The sequence below is a fragment of the Erpetoichthys calabaricus genome, chromosome 11, assembly GCF_900747795.2.
Source record: "Erpetoichthys calabaricus chromosome 11, fErpCal1.3, whole genome shotgun sequence".
NCBI classification, from domain to species: domain Eukaryota; kingdom Metazoa; phylum Chordata; class Cladistia; order Polypteriformes; family Polypteridae; genus Erpetoichthys; species Erpetoichthys calabaricus.
This window is the reverse complement of record NC_041404.2, coordinates 94,766,227-94,790,252: the sequence shown is the minus strand read 5'-3', so window position 1 is coordinate 94,790,252 and position 24,026 is coordinate 94,766,227. Positions and strand designations below refer to the sequence as shown.

At 38.0% G+C, this 24,026-nt stretch overlaps 1 protein-coding gene across 1 annotated transcript in view; it reads left to right on the top strand.

Moving 5' to 3' along the window:
* aspdh (aspartate dehydrogenase domain containing) overlaps positions 1 to 17,027 on the top strand; it is a 53,112-nt gene extending 36,085 nt beyond the window's left edge. The window contains exons 7-8 of the mRNA XM_028813627.2: positions 6,702 to 6,859; positions 16,487 to 17,027. Of these exons, the coding sequence (XP_028669460.2) occupies positions 6,702 to 6,859; positions 16,487 to 16,524 (196 nt within the window). The 3' untranslated portion in view covers positions 16,525 to 17,027. The remainder of the gene's footprint in view (positions 1 to 6,701; positions 6,860 to 16,486) is intronic.
* The last annotated feature ends 6,999 nt before the right edge of the window (positions 17,028 to 24,026 follow it).

Sequence of the window (24,026 nt, the reverse complement as noted above, 5' to 3'; positions counted from 1 at the left end):
CCCAATATATGTCATATTTAGAAAGTGTTCTTTTTTAAGTTTTATTTGTTTTTATAATATGACAATAAAAACTAACTTTCAGTAAAACACAATTACAAGGTTTGAAAAATCTGTTCAGTCAGAAATACAATCAACGCTAAGTATTACAGAAACAAGTTAAGATGTGATATCACAAACCACACTAAATATTTTGTAAATAGTCTGTTGTTTAAATCAAGATAGTTAGTGGCGCTTTGTAGCTGAGATGCGTTTGGTCACACAAGATACAGCATCATTAAAGACAATTTCAAAAATGCTGCTCAAAGAGAAATGGGTACACGCGGGTATACATGGGTAACACATCTTTATTGTGGGAGACTCCCTTCTGGCCCGTTAAACTACATTCTTTTACGTTTACATTCTTGAATCGTGTCTGTCCTCATTTGCCTGGGCTATTTGGTTATGTTATCGATGATGTCGAGGGCAAGAGGATCCCAGAAGGGACTAGGATCATGGAGCCGACCCGCACCATCACACAATATACATACTTTAATGCATTTCATCATAAAAATGATATTAAATATGCATCCTAGTATTCAAACAGCACACAGCTCCAAGAGGATAGCTCTTGGAAATCTAAATCAACTTAGAAGCCAGTCATAATCATTTGTATATACATGCTTTCTTCTATTGAACCGAATTCCTTTATTGTCATTGTATGGTAAAATGAGATTCAATATGCACATCTTCCATAACTTATTTTTCTATAAATTAAAAAAAAATGCAATGATAATGCAATATATTGCTGTCTGCACATTGATCTGGCAAAATTTTACAATGGATGCCCTTTCTGACAAAACCCTCCCCATTTATCCGGACTTGGGACCAGCACAAAGAACCACATTGGTTTGTGCATCCCCTGTGGCTGGGTTACCACACACAAATATGATAAACAGGTTAAAATGCTCTCTTTGGTGCACTGAGAGTAACAACGCTTAAGCAGCTATCATATTTGAAGTAGTTTGGCCATTCTGTGCACCATTATATTGTTACAGAATGATTACAATCATGTGCCTTAAATTGGTAAATGATATGCAGTTAACTTTGGTGTATTTGATAAAGCCCGGTTCATGGATGTGAATGTAAAAAAGAAGAGGAGACCACAGAAACAGTAGCACTGCTTTGACGCTGGGTGCCTCCAATTTGCAAAACCGAGCAGAAAAATGCTTACGCAAGGTATGAGGCTGCCATGAAAATATGCATGGCTTTACGCCAAGCTTATTTTTTATAAATCTCCAAGTGGGTGTGGAAATGGGCTTATGCAACATTTTTGTGTGTACACACCATTTATACATAAGGCCCCCGGACTGCAGAAATTGTGGGCATAAGGATCGACAGAGTATGTAAATGCAAGAAACCTATGCAGAGAAATTATAGACATAACAGCGAAAAGTCAGCACTTAGACAAAGAAAAAAGATGTTCTCTCATGCAACCGCAAGAATTAGAAACAACAATGTAAAATGACACATCTAAAAATGAAGTGTTTTTAAATATTTTGAGTCTTGAAGGTGGCTCACAGAGACACCAGGTATCACAATTGTTGGAAGGACAAAAAGTACACGTGGAAGTAGACACAGAGGCAACTGTTTCTTTTGTGTTAGATAAAACATTCTATAAATTCCTCAGGCACTTTCCACTAAAGAAGCTTATATTGTGCTAAAAACTTACACTGGTGAACCTGTCAACGTGAGTGGCATGATAAAGGTGACTGTTCCACTGATTGGGTAGAAAACGACATTACCACTTTATGTAGTGGAAGGAGTTTACTAATCATTATCGGGGAGATCATGGTTAAATAAAATCACATTGGATTGGCCAAATGTGAATATGCTGTTCAGAGGGGAAATAAAATTGGATATAGTTCTTAGTAGACTTGCTGAGTTGCTTTTTGGTACATAACTGTCACACTTACCACAAAACCAAAATTTGTGAAGGCCTTATTCAACCATAGTTTGAAGCTAAATTGAATTCCATAGTTAACTATGGTGTTCTGGAATTTGTGATTATAAATGAATGGACTACTCCTATTGTACCTGTGATGATAAAGAGATAGATCAGTTCAAATATGCTGGGACTTTAAGGTGACCATCAATCCTGTGTTGTCTGTAGAACAGTACCCACTTCCACATATAGATGATCCATTTGCAGACCTTGGTGGGTGTTTTGTCTTGGTAGAGTAATATATTACTCTATTTTCCCATTTTGTATTATTAATGTGTAGCCTTTGTCAGAATGCCTCAAATCTCACAGACTTACCACTGTTTATAAGGTAATGTACCATATACGTTCTCCCCACCTTCCCTTCTACATTTATAACCTCAGGCAATTAGGTGTAGTAAAAGACAAGCATGGAGTTAAGTTATAAACAAACAATGTATTATTGATACTGTTCATAAATAATAACAATATGCAAAGTACATTTGAATATTGGCAACCATACAACTTGATAAATGGTGATGTGTAGTTTGAGGTGGCACACAGACTTGTTAGTTACTTAAAAATGTCTCTAGTTCATTTGTAGTCAGTTTTCTTCAGAACAGGCCTCATGCCTGTCTCAGTATGGCTGCCAAGCTGTGCTCTTCATTGTGTTGTCCTTTTCAGTTCATGGTGTGAGATGGCCTTTAATCAGTTTGGTAAGAGAGAGAGTGAGGTTAAGCAAGCAAATTTATAGATTCTTTGTCCAACCCCTAGAGCCAATAGGACGTCATGGTACTTAAAGGCTTCTGATACAAGCCAGTTCCAAACAGCCATACGTCAGACCAATGGGGGAATAGAACACCTTACACCTGCCCCCAAAACCATATGTTAAGTGAAAGCTTGGCAGTTAGACAGCCTGGCTTTCCTGCGGGAGTTAACTGAGAGACTTTAGCAGAGAAACACTTGTCAAACTGGTTTGAGGCACTTCCCACCCAAACCCTATCATAAAATTACAAAGAGACGCAGTCCTAAATATTACATTGTCTTGCCTAAGTTACAGATAAAGACATACAAAATATACAAAATACAACAGTGGGTGACAGAAATTCTGCAAAATAGACCTGTCCCAGGCATATCTTTAAATGCATGTTCAGTCGAAATCTAAAGAATTAAGTATTGTGACTCCTAATTGCCTCTGTGGTGGGCTGGCGCTCTACCCGGGGTTTGTTCCTGCCTTGTGCCCTGTGTTGGCTGGGATTGGCTCCAGCAGACCCCCGTGACCCTGTAGTTAGGATATAGCGGGTTGGATAATGGATGGAATGGATGGATGGATGGTATTCTAAAGAGCAATGGACCAGATCTTAAGTGGACTTTCAGGGTCCAATGTTATTTGGATTACATTATTGTGACTGGAAGGAATGAAGAAGGACACCTTTGACATTAAGATGCCACCTTTCATCGTTTAAAAGAATTTGGCCTGAAGGTTCATACAGAATATTTGGAACATGTAATAGACACTTGTGGACTGCCCAAGGCACCCTCAAATTTTAAGGCAATTAATGACATATCTGCTCCTGAGAATGTAAGCCAACGTTTATTTCTTGGATTGTTTTTTTTTTTTGTTCTTTATTTCGCCTTATACAATTTCTTGTATTAGGAATTTGTTAGCTTTTGCATACCCCTTGGGGTCAGAGCGCAGGGTCAGCCATTGTACAGCGCCCCTGGAGCAATTACAGGTTAAGGGCCTTGCTCAAGGGCCCAGCAGAGTAGGATCTCTTTTGGCAGTGACGGGGATTCGAACTGGCAACCTTCGGGATACCAGCGCAGATCCTTAGCCTTAGCCTCAGAGCCACCACTCCGCCCATTTCTCAACTATTATGGAAAATTCATTCCACATATGACAGCTTTTGAAGCCAATGCATCAACTGTTATGTCTAAACCATGCTTAAAAGTGAAAAAAAGAATGTAGAAAAATTTTTACTCAAGCTAAGGTCATTCTGACAGCAATAAAAATCAGTGTCCTATTATTAAGAAAAAAGTACCACCTATGGAGGTGTCAGAAACTCCATGAACCCCAATCTTTGACATTTCCTTCAACTATTTCACTTTAAACAAATGCTTACACTGAACATTGTTATCCTGTTCGACACAGATGACTTCTACCCATCTAGATTTCTACAACTCCAAGAATGGGGGTTTTGTGCATTGCCTTTTGGGAAAAAGGAGGTGTTTGTCTCTCAAGTAAAAGTAAAAAGAACATCCATCCATCCATTTTCCAACCCGCTGAATCCGAACACAGTGTCACGGGGGTCTGCTGGAGCCAATCCCAGCCAACACAGGGCACAAGGCAGGAACCAATCCCGGGCAGGGTGCCAACCCACCGCAGGGAATATTTTATTTAAAGTTCAAATAATGCTTACCGTTCATATATTAAAAAATCGTTTCATTTCGGCATATTCATCAAACCCACTGTGGTATTTTCCATGTATCATTTTGCAAATGCTTTTTTAGAAAAGCTTTTCTTTATTTACTGTATAATAGCAGGGCCACTTGCTTGCCTCATTAAAGCAACCTTGTGGAATGTGTTGTTGATTATTGGTATCTTAAATGTCATCTATAATGGCTTCTGATTTCTGTAACCCATTTAGAGTCACAGTAAGCTTTTAGTGTTTTCCATAAAAATTGCTCATGTTGTAAATAAATATGCAAGGGCCACCAAATTTAGGCAACATTCCCACTACTAGGTTCTCATGTTTCCATCCGTACAGCTATTTTCACATCATTTACAACAGTATCTTTCATTCATACTAAAATGACCAAAAACACATATGATGTAATTGTCCACCTGAACTGGGTATGCATGCACCATAAACATTTAAAATTGGGCATACATTGTGTGATTTTACCACCATTTCTAAGCCCAATTTGCAGTCACTAACTGATATTCTGAGTAGTCCTGAGTTTTACCTTTATCAGCTGTCATTTTCTATGCAGTATGAGAGGGTTTGTGATGCCCAATTTGCTATCGTGCAATCATGTCAGAAATATTTCTTGGCTGTCTTTTACCTTGAATGGTCTAACAAGCTGATTTTCTGATGTTGCGTCAACTTTTTTTAAATTCATTGTGCAGAAACCAAAGTGAGTGTGCATTGTACTGTGTACTGTGCTTACCATAGTCTGCACACTCACATTGTGGCATGTCAATCGGAGCAAGTACGCTCATGCAGTTTGAGTACAAATATGACTGGTGACCCTGTCATGCAATGTGACTAGTCACTTGACTACAGTTCCTACAACTCACACAAAACTTAATTTAGATGCATACTGATAAGGATCATAACAAATCCAATGGAAAGCAACTCTTCCATACATACTATTTTGGAATATGGTTTTCTACCATGGAGGGTGACCAATCAGGGAATAAGACATTGTAATGAGCAAGATCCAATCAGTAATGAGCCATGTAATAAGCACAAAGCAACCTGAATGAGATGTAGTCTGCATATTTTCAGAAATCTTTGTTTTCACCTGTCAACACTGAAATGCTGCACCAGCATTTTCAAATATCTCCAGTTCTGGAAAGCATTTTCAAAAGTATTCATTTTCATCAGTTGAAACCTGGGGGTAGTATAGATGAAAGACAAAAATGGAGACAAATGTTTGAGTTTTTAAATAAAAACTTACTAGTGTAGAATTGAGCCTTGGTCAGCACCACGGCAAAGTGTATTTTACAATGTTGATTTGTTAATTTTAATTCTTCATATATGTGGGACCTTATTGAATAAAAGGGCATTTATTATTACAGATTTATTTACAGCAACCAATCTATTACTTTCCCTAAAAGAGTTCATCAACAAATTGCCTGACTCCAAAAAACATGATGTATTAGCCAAAACCCTTGTTTACTCGACCAAAAAGATATGGTTTGGTTCAAGTGGACTTTCTGGCATCATGATCATCTTAAAGACAACTCAACAGCAACAAAGAAATGGCTAACTGAAAAAAATGAAGGTTTAGCAGTATTCAGATTATCTCTGGACTTTAATAAAAACCCGATATCTGACTAGAAGGGAACAAGCCATGAGCATGAGACATGACGGCATCAAAGAACTGTAAAAATACTGTATATAAGAACTACAGTATATACGATCTATGCCAGTATGTTCTTTATGTTTTTTGAGAAAAGAAATAAACATAGTGTTACATATTTAAAATTGTTTTGAAATACAGTAATTGTTTTTGAATAAAACCACCTTTTTTCCAAATCCTTAGGCATAAAATATAGTTCATTATGTATGCATTTTTAAAGGTCTTTTTCTGGGTCATCTTTGCCAGTGGTGGCAGTAGTTCTAGAAATAATGTCTGTATGTTAAGTCAAGTCAATTTATTTTTGTGTAGTGCTTTTCACTAAGTATACACCAGAGGCAGGGCTCTATTTGTGTTTTCCCTTTCTTGACTGTACAATAAAGTGGCACTTCCATTTCTAAGAAGTTAAGCAAACATGTTTTTGTTATAGTTTCTTATCATCCTAGCTCCAAGTCCATGTGATGATATAGGAATATGAAAGAAAAATGATTAATAAACTAAATAATGCCTTTCCTAACTCCTCACACTACAAGTATTTAAGTTTCAATCACTTGAAATCCAATAAGCCTAAAGAAAATGGTTCATATTAAATACTGTTTGATAGTATAAACTTTGTCATACATTGTCTGTCTCTATTTCCTTTTTTTCTCCTGCTCAGGTTAGTTGATTGGCATTTAGTAGAAATTGACGTGACAGGTCCTGAAATAGAAAATTCTGGGAAACTGTTTTCTGTTAAGACAGTGCGATCCAACCCTGCTAAACTGGGAGCAGTGACTGGGAATGCAACTTATCAGTCTTTTTGGAGCAGTTTGCTTGGTAAGTGTTAGCCAGGTTGTGATGATATGTGATTCTAAGGTTGAAGAATTAAATAAAAGAAAAACAAAGGAAGGCTCAACATCGAATTATATGCATAAAACATTTAATATTTAATCAGTGAATCATCATAATAATCAAATTTTATTATTTGCACTTTACCTGTAAGTTTCTTGGGGTGCTCTGAGTAAAGTGTGCTATGCAAAAATAATTTGAAATGAATTCAAATCCCAGTATGCTCTCTCTGCTGTGGTCTGCACATTTTGATATTGCATTCTACATCATTATAGTTTTCAAATCTATATATATAAAAGTCAATGTATGTGTGTATGTATGTATGTTCCGGCATCACTTCCGAACGGCTGGAGCAATTTTCATGAAACTTGGTACACATGTTTCTCATTGGTCGACTAAAAATACAGTAGGGTGAAATTACCCCTAACCTACCACCTTCTGTGTAGGAAGGGGGGTGATCTTACGGTCTTGTATGCATGTTATCATCCAGTTGACACTCGGAACAACCACCAGAGGGCAAACTAGAGATGACTGCCAGCATTCTTTATGGTTGAGCACCACCGCACCCCTGTTGCTTTTGAAATTAAATAGAATTGGCCGGTTCTGAGCATCAACTGGATGATAACATAAGTACAAGACCACAAGACAAGCACATTAGTGAGTCTTCATTATTTGTTAATTTATTTTGATTTTTAATGTATTTTTTTATTATATTTTTCTCCAACAATTAAAAAAAAACACTTTATTTTCCTCCCGGGCAACTCTGGGTATTTCAGGTAGTCATTGATACATTTTAATCTGCAGAGTTACACAGAATAATCATGGGCAGCAAAGATGATTCTAACTTTCACTTCAGCAGTTTGGGCTTTGAGCCTCTATAGTTCTCAGTCTGTCATTTCACCTCCTCACATTCTCCCTACAGCAAGAGTATAATTTTACCACCAAATTGGGTTTACCAAAAGTTTAATTGACTGCTTTTTGGAATAGTGCTGTGTCATTGAACCACACTTTTTAAAAATGTTATCATTATCTCTCCTTGATCATACATTTAGTATCAAATCTTTTGATTTGCTCAATAGTTACTATGAGATAGATAGATAGATAGATAGATAGATAGATAGATAGATAGATAGATAGATAGATAGATAGATAGATAGATTTCGACTTTAGTCATGAAATTTCCACTTTAATCTTGTAGTTTATTTCATATGAGTTTTTTTTTAAAACCCCATTATAACTAAAGTAGCATGTTAAATAGTTCATGTTCTAAGTGCTCCTTGACCCAGTTTTTAATCGCTTCATGCTTGTAGGTGGGCATCCTCTTGTGCTGAGAGGAGCTGCAGGCAGCAATTGCCACACAGAATACATTAAATTCATGTTACAGCTCTCTGAACATTTAGAATCCTAAGGCTGATACTTGATCCATTAACATCATGAAATGCATTAAAGAATATATATTATGTTTTCTGTGGTGGGCTAGCGCCCTGCCCGGGGTTTGTTTCCTGTCTTGCGCCCTGTGTTGGCTGGGATTGGCTCCAGCAGACCCCCGTGACCCTGTAGTTAGGATATAGCGGGCTGGATCATGGATGGATGGATGTATATTATGTTTTACAGATAATTAACTTAATTTAAATAATTTATACTGTTAATAATTAAACATATGGGGAGCATGTGGCACAGCACTGGCGCTGCTGCCTTGTAGAAAGGAGTTCACATCCTGTGTGTTCCCTGCCTGGAATCTGCATGTTTTCCCTCACCCTAACCCTAACCCTAAACCTAACCTTTTCTTAAATAGTTTCTCTGTGTTTTGAGATCTGTCCAACATGTCATTAATGTGAAACCCCAAGTACTTGTAGAAGTGGACCATCTCTACATCCACTACATGATTAGTAAGTGGACAAAGAGTCTCTTTGGTGCAGTGAAAGTCAATAACCAGTTCCTTGGATTTGTTGATGTTAAGATGCCGGCAATTTTCATTTCCATCAAGAAACAAAGTTCTCCACCTGACTTCAATATTCTGTCTCATCATCTTTAACAATACACCCCATAAGTGCAGAATCATGCTAGACCATCAATTATGTTGTCTGTTTTTTTTTTCAGAATTTACTGTCTTAATCTTCTTTATTTATTTATCTGGTTTGTACAATGCTATATACTGTATATTCTGCCTTTCTTTATTATATTCTGTAAGTGCCTTGAGCATGGGAAAGGCGCTATATAAATAAAATGTATTATTATTATTATTATCATCTAGATCCTACTGTACAAAAGGGAGTCAGACAAGAAAAAACAGAATCTGTTCTAAATATACAGTATATAGATAGACAGACAGACAGACAAACAGATAGATAGATAGATAGATAGATAGATAGATAGATAGATAGATAGATAGATAGATAGATAGATAGATAGATAGATAGATAGCGTTTTATATATGTGCATTGTGTTATTATTGAATTACAGGGTTCGATTATGCAGCCATGTGCTGTAGGTCTGCTTTTTGTGAGATGAGGTTGATTACTTTGGTCTGAGAAGTGTAAAAAAAAGAAAACAATAAAAAAGGGTTTTTTGGGTGTTGTACTTACCAGCTGTCAGCGTCTCTCTCTTAGACAAGATAGATAGATAGATAGATAGATAGATAGATAGATAGATAGATAGATAGATAGATAGATAGATAGATAGATAGATGAAAGGCAATAACAAACAACATGAAACATAATGTGGAAGAAAATTAATGAATACACACACACACACACACACACACACCACCATATCCACCCCCCCCATACCCCCCCCCGCCCCCGCCATTGGAATACCCCGATTTAAGCAATAAAACACAGGCAGGAGAAAGCGTCAATTGGTATTCTTTATCTAAATCTCCGAAGAGGCAAAAAGCATCATATCAGTGTTTTTGCAAAGGAAAAAGTGTCCTCTGCGCTATATTTATACAATCCATTGATTGGGTCACTATTCTTTAAAAGGAATTCGTTACAAATTCAGAAAACTTTTAACATGATTGGTTACACCTAGTTGCTAACAAGACATGGCAGATTTTGAAGCCTTAGATGACCACAATTTGATTGATAGTCCTGTTTGTTTAGGATGTACATGACTTTTTGAATGTATATTTTTCATTTTTATTTTGAGGAGCTGTGTGAATTTCAAGAAGAGAAAAGAACAATGGCCTATATATATATTATGATCCAGCTGGGTACAAAACAGGAAACAGTATTATTAAACAGAAAGGTTATGCCATAAATATAGCACTTCTCCTAAGGGGTTATATAAAGGACAAGAAATACATTTTATCATAGTGAATAATAAAATAACAGCGTAAGCTTTTAATCTTAAGCTCAGAAGGATATGAGACTCAGACACATGCTAGGTGCACATTGGACCAGGGTTCAAATTTAACTCTTACAATAAAATTATGAAAGTTTAGGTTAACTTTTCCTCTCCTATAGGAAAAGGCACATAACATCAATTTTATCTCTTAGCTTAGACAAAACGTTTTCTCTCTTATAAAAAAGGCACATAGCTTATAAATCTATATTTTTCAATTAATGTGTTCAGGATGGATAACTTCTTTGGCCGGTTATGAAGCTTTTATTGCCTGCAAGTGGTGTTTGCTCACAGACTCTGTTCTGGATTCTCACCAACCCCCCTACACACACTCCCTCTCTCCCTCTCTCTCTCTCTCTATGTGAGAGTATGTGTGTGTGTGAAATACTACTTCATTTTTTGACTGTTGGGAAGAAACATATAACACAGTGCCAAAATGTATCCTTCACAAGCTTGTAACCTCTTATTTACAATTACACCAATACCTTAATACGTTAACTGGGTTTTTCCTATCAGTAAATTATTATTAATAGTTCTAGGAATCAAAAAAAATTATACAATACATATGGTTTGAGGCTTTCTCCAGACATATGGAAGGATTCTCAGTGCACTTTCTTTTCTTTGTTCAGGAGGTCTCCTTCTTTACCTTTGGCTACATCGTCTGGTTGCAGGCGATACTCCAGTTTCTCTTTGAGAGTTTTGCACAGTGTGCCCTTGCATGCTAGCAAAGTTATGTCTGCTAGGTCAGCAGTCCTTGACTGTCGTTAGCAAGGGGAACACATGGTTTATGTACAGTCTCTCTCTTGCTTGTGTCTTTGCTGTTCCTTAGCAAGGTTGCACTAATGGCAACCTTGTAAACTCCAGTACAGTGTTCATCTCTTCCCATCTAGCACAGCTGCCTTCTAGGGTAAAGGGATTGCTTTGACATCTGTTGTGGCCACATCTGTTCAGCTATGGGTTCTGGTTGTTGGCAGCCAAATTATGGCTAAATTAAGCTGTAGCATGATGAGAAAAGAGCAATTAGTTAGCTTGTTACAAGGGCTCTTGTCATTGGCTCCTTGGGTGTACATAATCTCATCATCTTCGTTGACCACTGCTACAGACCTCTGTCGTTAGTGTTGCTCATCTTTGATTTATGTCTTTTGTTCAGAACTTTGGTGTCCAGTTTGTACCTTTGAGAGGGATGTCCCTGACATGGTCTGGTATTGATTGTCTTATCAGATAAGGTTACAGATGTTGCATTCCAAAGGGATGCCCAGTCAGGAAAACTGAAAAATTTTAGCTGGCAATAAAAGATTCTGGCAGAAGATCACTAAGCCAGGACTTGAGCTCTATCCAGGCAAAACTGCAATGCCAGCCTGTCCTACAAGGTCAGTCTGTCCCTCCAGATGGTCATTAATGTCTACAGATGCACAGTGGAGAGTTCACCGACTAAAGGGTTAGGCATTCTTTTCTCATCCAGTTACCTGAATGAAATATATGCACATTCCTGCTGTGTTCTACCAAGAATGCTGACAGTGTTACCTTTTATTTTAAAGGCAAGACTGAGCTTTTACTGCACGTCTAAATACAGGATTTCAAGTAGATTTTTTTAAACTTGACTACAGTATACACAAAAGTGTTATTGTATCCTTGGACTTTTACAGTATTTCAAGCCTCATACTAAACAACTTAATTCTCAGATCTGAAAAATGTCTCTTTTAAGGTGTCTGCAGAATTTTCTGTTTTCAGAACCCATTTATCTTTCCCTGAACTTGGCCTTATGGGAGACCTCTTCCACTGAACTGGATGAGCTGTTAGAAAATGAATGAAGAGTTGTACAGTATTTTTATTTCTTAGATAATGGGATAAATGTGACAGTCATGAAAGGCATTTTTGCCTTGAAAGTGCTGCAAGATTTTTCCACTTTATTAAGTTGAACCATGTAGAAATTTAAAATAATATGTGCAATACTCAGTAAAATTCAAACCCTGACATAATTGCTTAAGAGAGCTAATATTTGTGACAAATATTCCTCCATGCTGGAGAACTTCTTGGCTGTTAATTCTAACTTTCTTCTAACTCCATATACTGTATGTGTGAATGGCCTTTAAAAGGTGCTATGAGGAATTTTACTATGGTTGCAAAAGCTAATTGATATCATCAATAATAATCCATGATAAAATATTTGCTAACACATTTTGTTATCAATTACTTGCTTGTTATGTATTTCATACATCACTTCACTGACCAAGTGTAATGCTAATCACATTTTGAAATATGATGAGACAGAGGATGTAAACAGTGTGGAGGGTCAAAGACCAAAGAACTCAAAAGTGTGGAGTCATTTCACCATTTCACAATAGATTGTTGGCAACTTTAGTTGACACTTAGCAATTGATTCAACCCTCTACTGCCTTCATTTCAACTGATTATGTCTGAAAACCCCTCTTGTTGTACTTTGCTATTTGCCAGGTTAGACCAGTTCATATTTGGGTAATTAAAGACCCCATGATTATAATATCCCCCTCTAAACTTGTCATTTTAATAATACTTAAAAGATTCACATTGAACCTACTGTCTGCTTAAAATAAGACATCTATTCCCAATATTTTCTAGTTGAATCTAGACATCTTCATTATGATGTGGTTTATCATCTTTCATCAGTTTTGTTTCATATAAATGGCAACCCTGTCCTTTCTTTTTTTTTTGTCTATCCTGCTTAAAATTGTCCAGCCTGGCCATTACTATATCCACTCTTCCAAGGAGGTCTCCCACCTGTGTAGTCAAAAGGCAACACAATGTATGAGACTCTTTGCTTCTGGAGCAAACCTGCATCTCAATCCCCCTAATGACCGAGTCTCCTACTATCACTATCACTCTTACTTAGGAAACATTTTGAGGTTTGCCTTTTGGGGAATCATTTCAGAATTATTGAGCTGCTCCACAAGGTCCTGAAAATTGTTTGACACTTCAAGTTCAGGGATTGATGCTTCTGGACAGTGTGCACCCTTTATCTTATGGCTATCTTTGATTATGGTCCACTTGCCTCTCTCTATCTGGTCTGGATTTTTTTCCTGTGCCATTATAGAAGTACTGCTATGGTTTAGCCAGGGTTTTAGCACTGGGTCAAGTTTATTTTTTGTTTATTTAATTGTTTTGATATTTTTCAAATATTATTTACCTTTTTACTGTATTGACTATGTTTGTGGCATTGATTTGTTTTTTCTTTTTATGTAAGATCATGTTTGATTATTATTTCTTTAACTATTTAGTTTGCAAGTGTTGTGTTTCCATGCATTTTGTTTTGTTCTACTATGTTCATTTTACTTTGTGGAAGAAAATCCAAAAGGTGGGGCCACCCTGATGTCACAGCTAAAGGCCTTCCCTTAGCCTATCTTCAGAAACAGAGCAGATCCTTCAGTGGTCCATTGAAGTTCTATTGATTGCATTTATTGTGAGCATTGGGTTTTCTGGTTTATTGAACTTAATTCCACCTGTTCTTGGTTTATGATAATTGGATTGCATATTTGGACTTGTTTGCTCTGAATTGAAATTCAGTCAATCTGTTGGTGCCTTATTTCTGTCCTTTTTACTAATTTGTGCTTATTTGCATTTATATTGTCACGCTTGGGTCACAGATTTGCACAGAGACACAGGAGGTTGTAGAAAAGAAAGGAACTTTATTCAAAACACTGCAAACAAACATTTGTCTCTTTTCAAAAATTTAAACGTGCTCCTCCATGACAATTCAGAGATGACAGTTTCCCCAGGAGGAGAGAATGTCTGGGAGAGGGGTAAGGAGAAGCAAGAAATCAGTTTTAAGCAACTGAGAGAAGCCCGTACAGGCTTTTTGACAAGGCGGAGTACCGCGCGGGAGGCAGATTACGCGACAGAGCCGGCCAGAAGGGAAAGGAGAAATGTGAAGGTAGTCTGTCTATGTTTTCTAGGGGTTTCCTAGGGTTTTTCCCAGGGGTGTCTGTGTCTTTTTGGGGGTACGATTAGCTTCGCAGCTCACAATATAAATAAGTATCTTTATTTATAAAGATTTGGCTTTGGCCTTGCTAGCCAGAGGTTTTTTGATTCCTCTCACTGGAAGGGCCTTTTTGATATATTTTTGAAGTATTTTGAACTTTATAGGTCAGAGTTCCTTCATTTCTGAGTAGGATGAAACCAGCCTGTGGGCTTTGTTTGTGTATGTTTTTGAAGACCTTCGCCCTCTTTGCCATAGCTGTGCACACAAAACATAACAGGTGTACTTAGGACACTTACGCCAGGTCACCTCATCCTCATATTAAGTGACCCTGAGGTTGAGGTGCTGGATCAGTTGACATTTCCTGCAGGCATAGCCTTCAAGAAGGCTCCAACTCATCGAAACTACACTCAACAAAGTCCAGCATCAAACAGGACTTTAACAGGACTTTAGTTTGAGATCTACTGCTCAAGGAAGAGACCATGTCCAACACCTTCTACATGTCTTAGATAGTGCTCTATTTCTATTCCCTCCAACCACATTTTTGACTATAGTTGCAGAAAAGGTCTTGATCAAATGAGATTGGATTTTCTGTGGCAGGTCTGGTATTCAATGGGTTTTGAAGCAAGTTTCTTTAATATGATCAAAGCAATGTATTTATTACAGAGGGTGATTATTCTTACTAACTAATACCTCTCCCTCTTATTTATTTTTAAAGGTTCTAAGCAAGGATGCCGCTTTACCCCACTGCTTTTTAATCTTTCACTCAAATGCTTAGCCACTACATTGAGGGCATTTGAGTTAATTACCTCAGTCTCGGAGGAATGGCTCCAGTCACAAAATATTTCGATGCAGAGTTAATACTGTTAATTTTTAGTAATGTTCTTAGTGATCTTCCTTATATTCTGAAATGAGTCAAAATCTGCTGTCCTAAAATTGTTAATTCTCCTAAATTCCCTCAGTAAATATTAATTCACTCCTTCATCCCTTTAACAACATAAATTAAATGTTTAGATATAGACTTCTATCCCTTTGTTGCTAGATACAATAACTCATAAATATGGTTGAGTTTTCAATAGTGCTAGAAATTCAGTGCCTTACTGATTATTCATGTCTTCACCTTCCATGTCCAGACTAGCTATCATCAAAATGGATATTGTTCTCTCTCTTAATTTTGTTAGATAGATAGATAGATAGATAGATAGATAGATAGATAGATAGATAGATAGATAGATAGATAGATAGATAGATAGATAGATAGATAGATAGATAGATAGATAGATAGATAGATCTCAAAAACCCTACCTTGCCCAACCTTGTGCATTAGAGGTAATCTCATTATTTTCCAAGCCTGGGCTTATAGGGGTTTTCATACTTTTGGATATACTGTATATTTCATAACTCAAGCCTTCAAGCATTCCAATCATTAAAATCTTCCTTCACTGTCACCGCTTCTACCTTTTTCTTTAATTTACAATGTTGATCTGATTTTAATCCAAGTGGGGTTCTAAGCTTGTCTGTTCTTACATCCTACCCTATGTTCAAATTTCCACTTATGCTATCTCTCAGTTGAAAACCAGTGTCAACTTTATATTCAGTGCTATGAAAGACAGCTTAAATTAAATTATTGTGGCATTGAAATCTCCAACTATTCTTTCTGAATAATGGAGTTTAGCTTTTAAAATTGCATGTTTAACATCAATAAATCAAAACCTTCAGCAGAGCCAGTTTAAGATTGTTCACTGTTTTTATATTCCACCCCATTTAAGCAAAACATCTGACTACTGATCTCTGACTATAATTTTGCCTGTTGAATACACCCACACCTTATACCCATGTTTTGTGATTGACAGTGTTTAGTTTTTGGTTTTAGGTGTCAGATGTTTTTGCTCCTGGGAATCTACAAATCCCCAGAGGTTTACGTCATCCGTAAAACTAAAAAACGGTAATACTGTGCTATGCTGGCAACAGTTTTATCTATATCATTTAAATAACTTAGTGACAATCCTAGCATTGATGCCTGTGACAAGAAACTACTAATCTCACTCAACTCATAGAAAGGTCATTGTACCATAACACACTATTGTTTGCACTTAAGCTGATTCCCCTTTCTCTATCGTAGTTTAAAGTCTGGTGGCTATTCATGAGAATTAAGTCAAACTAGATAAAAATTAAATTAAAATCTAAAATCTGAAACAGTAAAAAGTATAAAGTGACTCTGTAGCAAGTTAAAGTGATTGAACTATTGAACTGAAATGCAAAATGACTAAAATGTGCATTAAGATTGCTCTTTATTGCTACTCTTTTATGTGTCTTTTCAGCCTGCAAGGGGCATGGTGGACGTGTATACCTGTGCTGAAGAAAACTGAATCATTTGAACTGAAAACAGCTTGTGAAGACCTGCATATAGCTACAGTAATTCTCTCTCAATCTTAAGTTATCAGTACAGCATACCCTTAAGAGGTTTGCCATTATCATTGTAATTAAATATTGTGCTTTACACAATAAACTCCTAATTAATTTCAAAAGGTTAAGAGAAAAGTGAAAACAGATATTTACATATATATATGTAAATATCTTTTTTTTGCTTCCATAAATATTCAGAGACCAAAACTGCAAATTTATAAATTTTCAGAGTTAATATTTCTTAAGTTAACTATTTCACAGGGGATTACACTGAGTTGTTTTGCAGACTTCTACTGGTTTTTATTGTGATATTAAGGGAAATTTAACATCTGAGTAGCTGCAGTTTTTTTTAAAATATCAAAGTGTATACTACATAACCAGAGGGTGACTTAAGCAGTTACTGAAATTATCCTGTTACCATCTTGGTGCCATTAAAGTTTCTTTGTAATGCTGGAATTACTATATAGTTGTGTCGTTTCTTTGTCTGTTGGAAAACCGATGCAATACTGAAATACTAATTTTGTTCTAAGAGAATAAACTAGCGATGGGTTAATTAAATTAATTACATATGATAGCCACTGTCACACACGTGGACATGGAGGACAGCTTATGGGTTTGAATACTTGTATTTCCACTCCAGGCAGGGTGTTGGTGCTGCCCTTTAACTCTTTCTCCTTTTACACTGCAGACCAACAGAAGAACCAGTGTCCTAATCTTTCTTCCGGTCCCCAGAAGTCTCCACATATCATTTCCTCTTCCATGGCACCAGATCCCAACTCTTAATGACATGACTTCCAGCTCTAAGACTACACCCATCTTTGACACAATATCAATATTTCTTAATAAGAAACTGCATTTTGAAACAGTAACATGGAAACAAAAAATGAAGATACAAACTTAGAAAACCAAGCTGGCCAAATGTCAGTATGGGAGAGACCGAATTTAGCAGGTGTAACAATTTTTCAAACTTTGGCAGGGATAAGGAATGGTTACAGACATCATATTAAATTATCCAATATAATTTTCATTTTCTTTCTCAGACCAACATATTTTGATTGTGACAACAAGCAGCCCACCACTCAGTTTCCTGCAGCATCTCATGATTTATTTCTTGATCTCTGTACATGACATAAGGAGGAGTTTTAAATGAATTAATGTTCACAATGCATCTGGGATCAGATTTATAAATCTTGCATATACATAAAAAGGGCCCAAAATGTGCACACATAGGTTTCTACACAAAGTCAGGATTTGCAAAAAAAAAACTTGACAGGACAACTTGCATATATTTATAGCAACTCTGACCCATCAGTATGCAACATTTGCACATTATTACATCCAGTCCTATATCCAATTTATATCATCCTGGCATCCTATTGTACCAATAAAGCTTCCCAGCAAACTCCTCAATTTAGGATTAGTGCCAGCCTCTGCAATTTGATATTGGACTTGCTGACCAAAGCATTCAGCATATGTGCATTGGCAACATCACTTCCTTCATGTTGACCCTCAAGATAGGCAATCCACAAGGTAAGGTGTTCATTTCACTTCTGCATTACTTGTTTACCTCTATGTGTGTGGCTAGATGCAGTTCCAAGTCTATTATTAGATTTACTGATGAAACCAAAACCATAAGCCTGATTACCCACAATAACGAGACAGCTTAGAATGGAGGTCTAATTGCTGACCTAGTGATGCAGAACAATCTCACCGTTAATTTGAGCAAAACCAAGAAGCTGATCACACACTTCAGACAGCAGAAACTAGAAGGCAGACAACACATCTATCAACATCAGAAGGAAAGCCTTTGAAAGAATCAATTATTTGCAGTGGCTGTCACTGATGAATTAAACACATTTCGACTCATGGCAAAAAGGCTCATCAATGCTTGTACTTTCTCTTACGTTTGATGGCATCTAAGATCTTTCCCATCTGTTCTCACAAGCATTTACTGGTGCACAGTGGAGTCTACTTTCACTGGCTGCACTGCAGAGTGTGGTGATGCAAGCACAGAATACGAGGGGGGACCCAAAAAAAAAAAAGAATTATCTTCTGGAGGATGGGCCCCTTTTATGCTTCCCCCCACTAGGTGAATATTCTAGAAACCCTTCTACATCAGTGTGCCAATGGCATTGTTGAGAGGTGCTGCATTCAGCATCAGTGAATTCTTTTTGATGACTCTTTCAATGCATTTGCCTATTTTGCGATGGCTTATTTATACAAACAACATGCAGCAGTGAATTTTTTTTTTCCTGTTAGGGAAAAATGCGGCAGAAATGGTTGTTATGCTACAGATAGTGAAATGGTCAACCAAAGCTTTTATCTGGAAGTTTTGAAAAGGTTGCATTAGGCTTTGTGGAAGAAACGTCCCCCTTTGTGGTAAACAGGTGACTGGTTCTTCCTTGATTACATCATGATAATGCAGCTGCCCACACCGTACTGAAACTTCGGCAGTTTTTGACCAAAAACGACATGACTTCCATTTGTCACCCTCCCTATTCACCTGATCTTGCCCCGTGTGGAAGAGGTGAAACAAAAAGCAGCAGAAGGCCTAAAAGGGATCATAATCGAGGAGTTCCAAAACTCTTCTGAGCAGTGTATTGTACTTTGAAGGTGACTGAAGTTTGAAAATGTAAAAATAAATACACCATTTTTTTATAAACAAATTCTGTTTTTTTTTTTTTTTGGGACCCCTATCGTATTACTGGCAATGACCTGGATTCTCTTCAGGACATACAAAGGCGAATATATTTCATATAGCAGCCTTTCTTTTTTGCATAACTAGATTCTGGGACAGTTTCTACCCAAAAGGCATAAGGTTGTTGAACAATTAATTATAAGAGCAAATATTGTAACATAGCAATAAATGTGCACTATATATATGGTAATAGTCAGCCGAGATGCCTTCTTAAGGGATTGACTGGGAGAAGGAACTTGCCCTGGACAGTACCTAACCCAGGACGACAGAGGGCTGCCCCCCCTGGCTTGCTACTATGCTACGGGTTTGGAGCATAGAAATCTCAGCCTTGCTAGGGCCCATGGCCACTACCAGGGGTACTCATGGGGAATGGATACATATAACTGCATGCATATATTACATTTATATATATAATTGCAAGCATATATTATACACTGTAAATAGATAGACAAATATATATATATACTGTATACCTGTATACAGTGATCCCCCGCCTATCGCGGAAGTTACATTCCAGACCCATTAGCTATAGGTGAAAATCCACAATATAGAAAGGCCATATAAATAAACATTTTTTTTATAGTTTAAGCCTTAAAATACCCCTCCCACACACTTTAAAAACATGTAAACTTATTAAAACACATTTTGCAAACCCATATGATATGTGGATGCTAAGGATATGAGTAACAATAATAATAATAATAATATAATAATAATAATAATGTAGCATACTGTCGATTCATTCAAGCCGTAATGGCGAGCGACGTCCGCGTAATGCTTTCCTTCCCTTCTTAGAAGATGCAGGACGCTTGAGAGCCATCTTAGGGCTTAAAACAAAACGAAAAGTTCATGAAAAGTTTGCTCACAACAATCAGACCACAAGCAAGGTATGCGATACGCAGAGAACGGAAATGTGTCAGGGACCCACGCTCACTGTTCTTGTGAGATTACACCACATTAGAAGCAGTCAATCAGAGCCCAAGAGAATGAAAATCCCGCTCTGATTGGTTGAGTCTCCTCTTTCAGCCAATAACGGGCCTTGTAAGAAATCATTTGGGTACTGTAACGTGAAACTCTTTGTCTACCGTAGTGACTGCTGAAAACCGTATTCTTTGTTATGAATTGGCTGCAAAGTGCACTACAGGTAGGATGTACTTATTGAATTTTTCTGCAATACAGCAGGGGATCACTGTATATATAGTGACGGATGGCCGGGGCCCATGCCTGCCCGGGACACCCCTTCACCACATCTGACAGGGGGACAAGGGTGGGAAGCCCAGTATCTCCCCCTGGACGCTAGATGGCAGCCTCCCTGGGTTGCAGCAGTGCCTTGGACTACCCCAGGGCTTCATGGGGGTTGGAGTTCTGTGCAGCTCTGTGGGGTTCTGCAGGCGCTGCCAGGGGGTGCTGCAACATGCTCCTTTTGGGCACTGATTTCGCCTTAAAAAGAAGCGCAACCACCTGGAGCACTTCCGGGTACCAAATAAAAGGGAGCCATCGACCACCACTCAGCGGCCAGAGTCGGGAGGTGGAGGACAAAGCTTGCTGAGGAGGAGTGGTGGTGAGAGAAGAAGGTGCTTGGTGACTGTACTGTGTTTTGGGACTGTGTTGTGGCTGGGGGGTTCATGGGGAAGACATGCCCTCCAGCTGAAGAAAAATAAAAGTCTTTTTATTTTATACGTGTCTCCCATGTCAATCTGTGTTGGGTCGGGAGCAATATAGCGCCTTTCTTACTATATATATATATATATATATATATATATATATATATATATATATATTGTCACAAAAACCAGACATAAGAGTCGTGAAAAGGTTTGGGGCAGCCACCCGTATAATTTGGCTTACTGGCTGCAAAGATGCTTTCAATAGAAATAGCACTGATGTGCACAAAACCGAGTCCAACACAGAACTGAGGGAACAGGGAAAAGGTGGAGACTTTTAAAGGGGAAGACAGGAAGTGAGGTCAAAGGGGTCAGGCTCATGAAGGTCTTCTGTCATTGGTGCGAGCCCGGACGTGAAATCACAGGGCCCGGCAAGGTCTCCTTCCATTGGCTCGTCCCGGAAGTGATGTCAAGAGGACCAGGTGGGATCTCTCGTGAATGGTCTGCAGGCAAGGGAGAAAAAGAGTCAGTGCACTCTGCCACATCCCAGTATGTCTCGGAACTGACCTTACTCAAGCCCTTTAGCTGCCTCCCATGCGCACGTGTGTGACATTATATACAATACTGTGCAAAAGTTTTAGGCAGGTGAGAAAAAATGCTGTAAACAAAGAATGCTTTCAAAAATGGAAATGTTAATCATTTATTTTCATCAATCAACAAAATACAGTGAATGAACAAAAGAGAAATCTAAATCAAATCAATATTTGGTGTGACCACCCTTTGCCTTCAGAACAGCATCAATTCTTCTAGGTACACTTGCATACAGTTTTTGAAGGAACTCGGCTGGTAGGTTGTTCCAGACATCTTGGAGAACTAACCAGAGATCTTCTGTGGATGTAGGCTTCCTCACATCCTTCAGTCTCTTCATGTAATCCCAGACACACTCGATGATGTTGAGATCAGGGCTCTGTGGGGGCCATAGCATCACTTCCAGGACTTCTTGTTCTTCTTTACGCTGAAGATAGTTCTTAATGACTTTGGCTGTATGTTTGGGGTTGTCCTGCTGCAGAATAAATTTGGGGCCAATCATATGCCTCCCTGATGGTATTGCATGATGGATAAGTCTGTCTGTATTTCTCAGCATTGAGAACACCATTAATCTTGACCAAATCTCCAACTCCATTTGCAGAAATGCAGCCCCAAACGTTCAAGGAACCTCCACCATGCTTCACTGTTGCCTGCAGACACTCATTATTGTATCGTTCTCAAGCCCTTCGACGAACAAACTGCCTTCTGCTACAGCCAAATATTTCAAATTTTGACTAATCAGTCCAGAGCACTTGCTGCCATTTTTCTGCACCCCAGTTCCTATGTTTTCGTGCATACTTGAGTCACCTGGCCTTGTTTCCATGTCGGAGGTATGGCTTTTTGGCTGCAACACTTCCATGAAGACCACTTCTGGCCAGACTTCTCCGGACAGTAGATGGGTGTACCTGGGTCCCACTGGTTTCTGAGCTGATGGCACTGCTGGACATCTTATGATTTCGAAGGGTAATAAGCTTGATGTGTCTTTCATCTGCTGCACTGTTTCCTTGGCCGACCACTGCGTCTACGATCCTCAATGTTGCCAGTTTCTTTGTGCTTCTTCAAAAGAGCTTGAACAGCACATCTTGAAACCCTAGTCTGCTTTGAAATCTTTGTCTGGGAGAGACCTTGCTGATGCAGTATAACTACCTTGTGTCTTGTTGTTGTGCTCAATCTTGCCATGACATGAAACTGTCTTCCACAACCTCACCTTGGTAGCAGAGTTTGGCTGTTCCTCACCCAGTTTTAAGCCTCCTACATAGCTGTTTCTGTTTCAGTTAATGACTGTGTTTCAACCTACGTGTGACATTGATGATCATTAGCACCTGTCTGGTAGAAGTGGTTGATCATACACCTGACTATAATCCTACAAAATCCCTGACTTTGTGCAAGTGTACCTATAAGAATTGATTCTGTTTTGAAGGCAAAAGGTAGTAACACCAAATATTGATTTGATTTAGATTTTTCTTTTGTTCGCTCACTTTGCATTTTGTAAATTGATAACAATAAACAATCATTATTTATATTTCTGAAAGTATTCTTTGTTTACAGCATTTTTTCACACCTGCCTAAAACTTTTGCACAGTACTGTATATATATACATATACGAGGTGTGATCAAAAAGTACAGTAAATGTTTTATAAAAGAAACATTTATTGCAGTAAAAGATTTACAACTACTAGTCACCCTCAAAATACTCTCCTCCAATTCAAACTCTTTTAGGACCACCCTCCAACGCAACAATGCGCCAAAGCTGCTTGTTCGTCACTGAGGCAAACGCAGGTTTGCAGCGAAGCAGCATAGTGCCGTGAAGACAACTACGAGGTGATCGCGGTTGTGCTATAACCGCCTGTCACCGATGGATGATGCAAGGAACATTATAAATGCAGGGAACAGTATAACTTGGCCACTGACCTGGCTCGACTATGCTCGTTTATTGTGTTTGTGTATGGGAGAGTGGTAGCTCCTGCTGCAATAAATATCCCTGCTGTACTTTTTTCAAGTGGAAAAAAAGTGGTTTTCCTAAAGTGCTGAGACTCAGCCTTGTTTTTGGGGTGCAAGACAGCGACTCACGTGTCACGATATATATAAAATGCTAAGTATATATTTATTTATTTGTATTTTTAGCAGTTGTTCTGAGTAGACATGTAAGGATGAATCTCATTGCCCATAGTGATAAACTTGACTTGAAAAATTTTTATTCTTTGCACAGTGCTTTTCTCATAACAACAGTAAATATGCTGTAAAATTTTATTTGCCAAACAGTTCATAGCAACAAGTCATGTTGCTGACTGTAAAAATAAATTACACCAAATGATGTTGGTTGAAACCATTAATTGTCAACAAATGATTCTTTGAGTGTATTGTTTATTTTTATCCTCTAATATGGCAATGAAGTTATGCAAGATGAACGGAGTGTCATGTACTTCTGTACAGTATGGCATCGTATATCAGTGTGTTAAAAAATTCTAAGACTCCCTTGTGCTTTAAGTTCATATGCAGAGCTTTCAAAATAGCCAGTGCTGCATGAAACAAATATTTAAAGGGGCCACAGCTTATTTCATGATA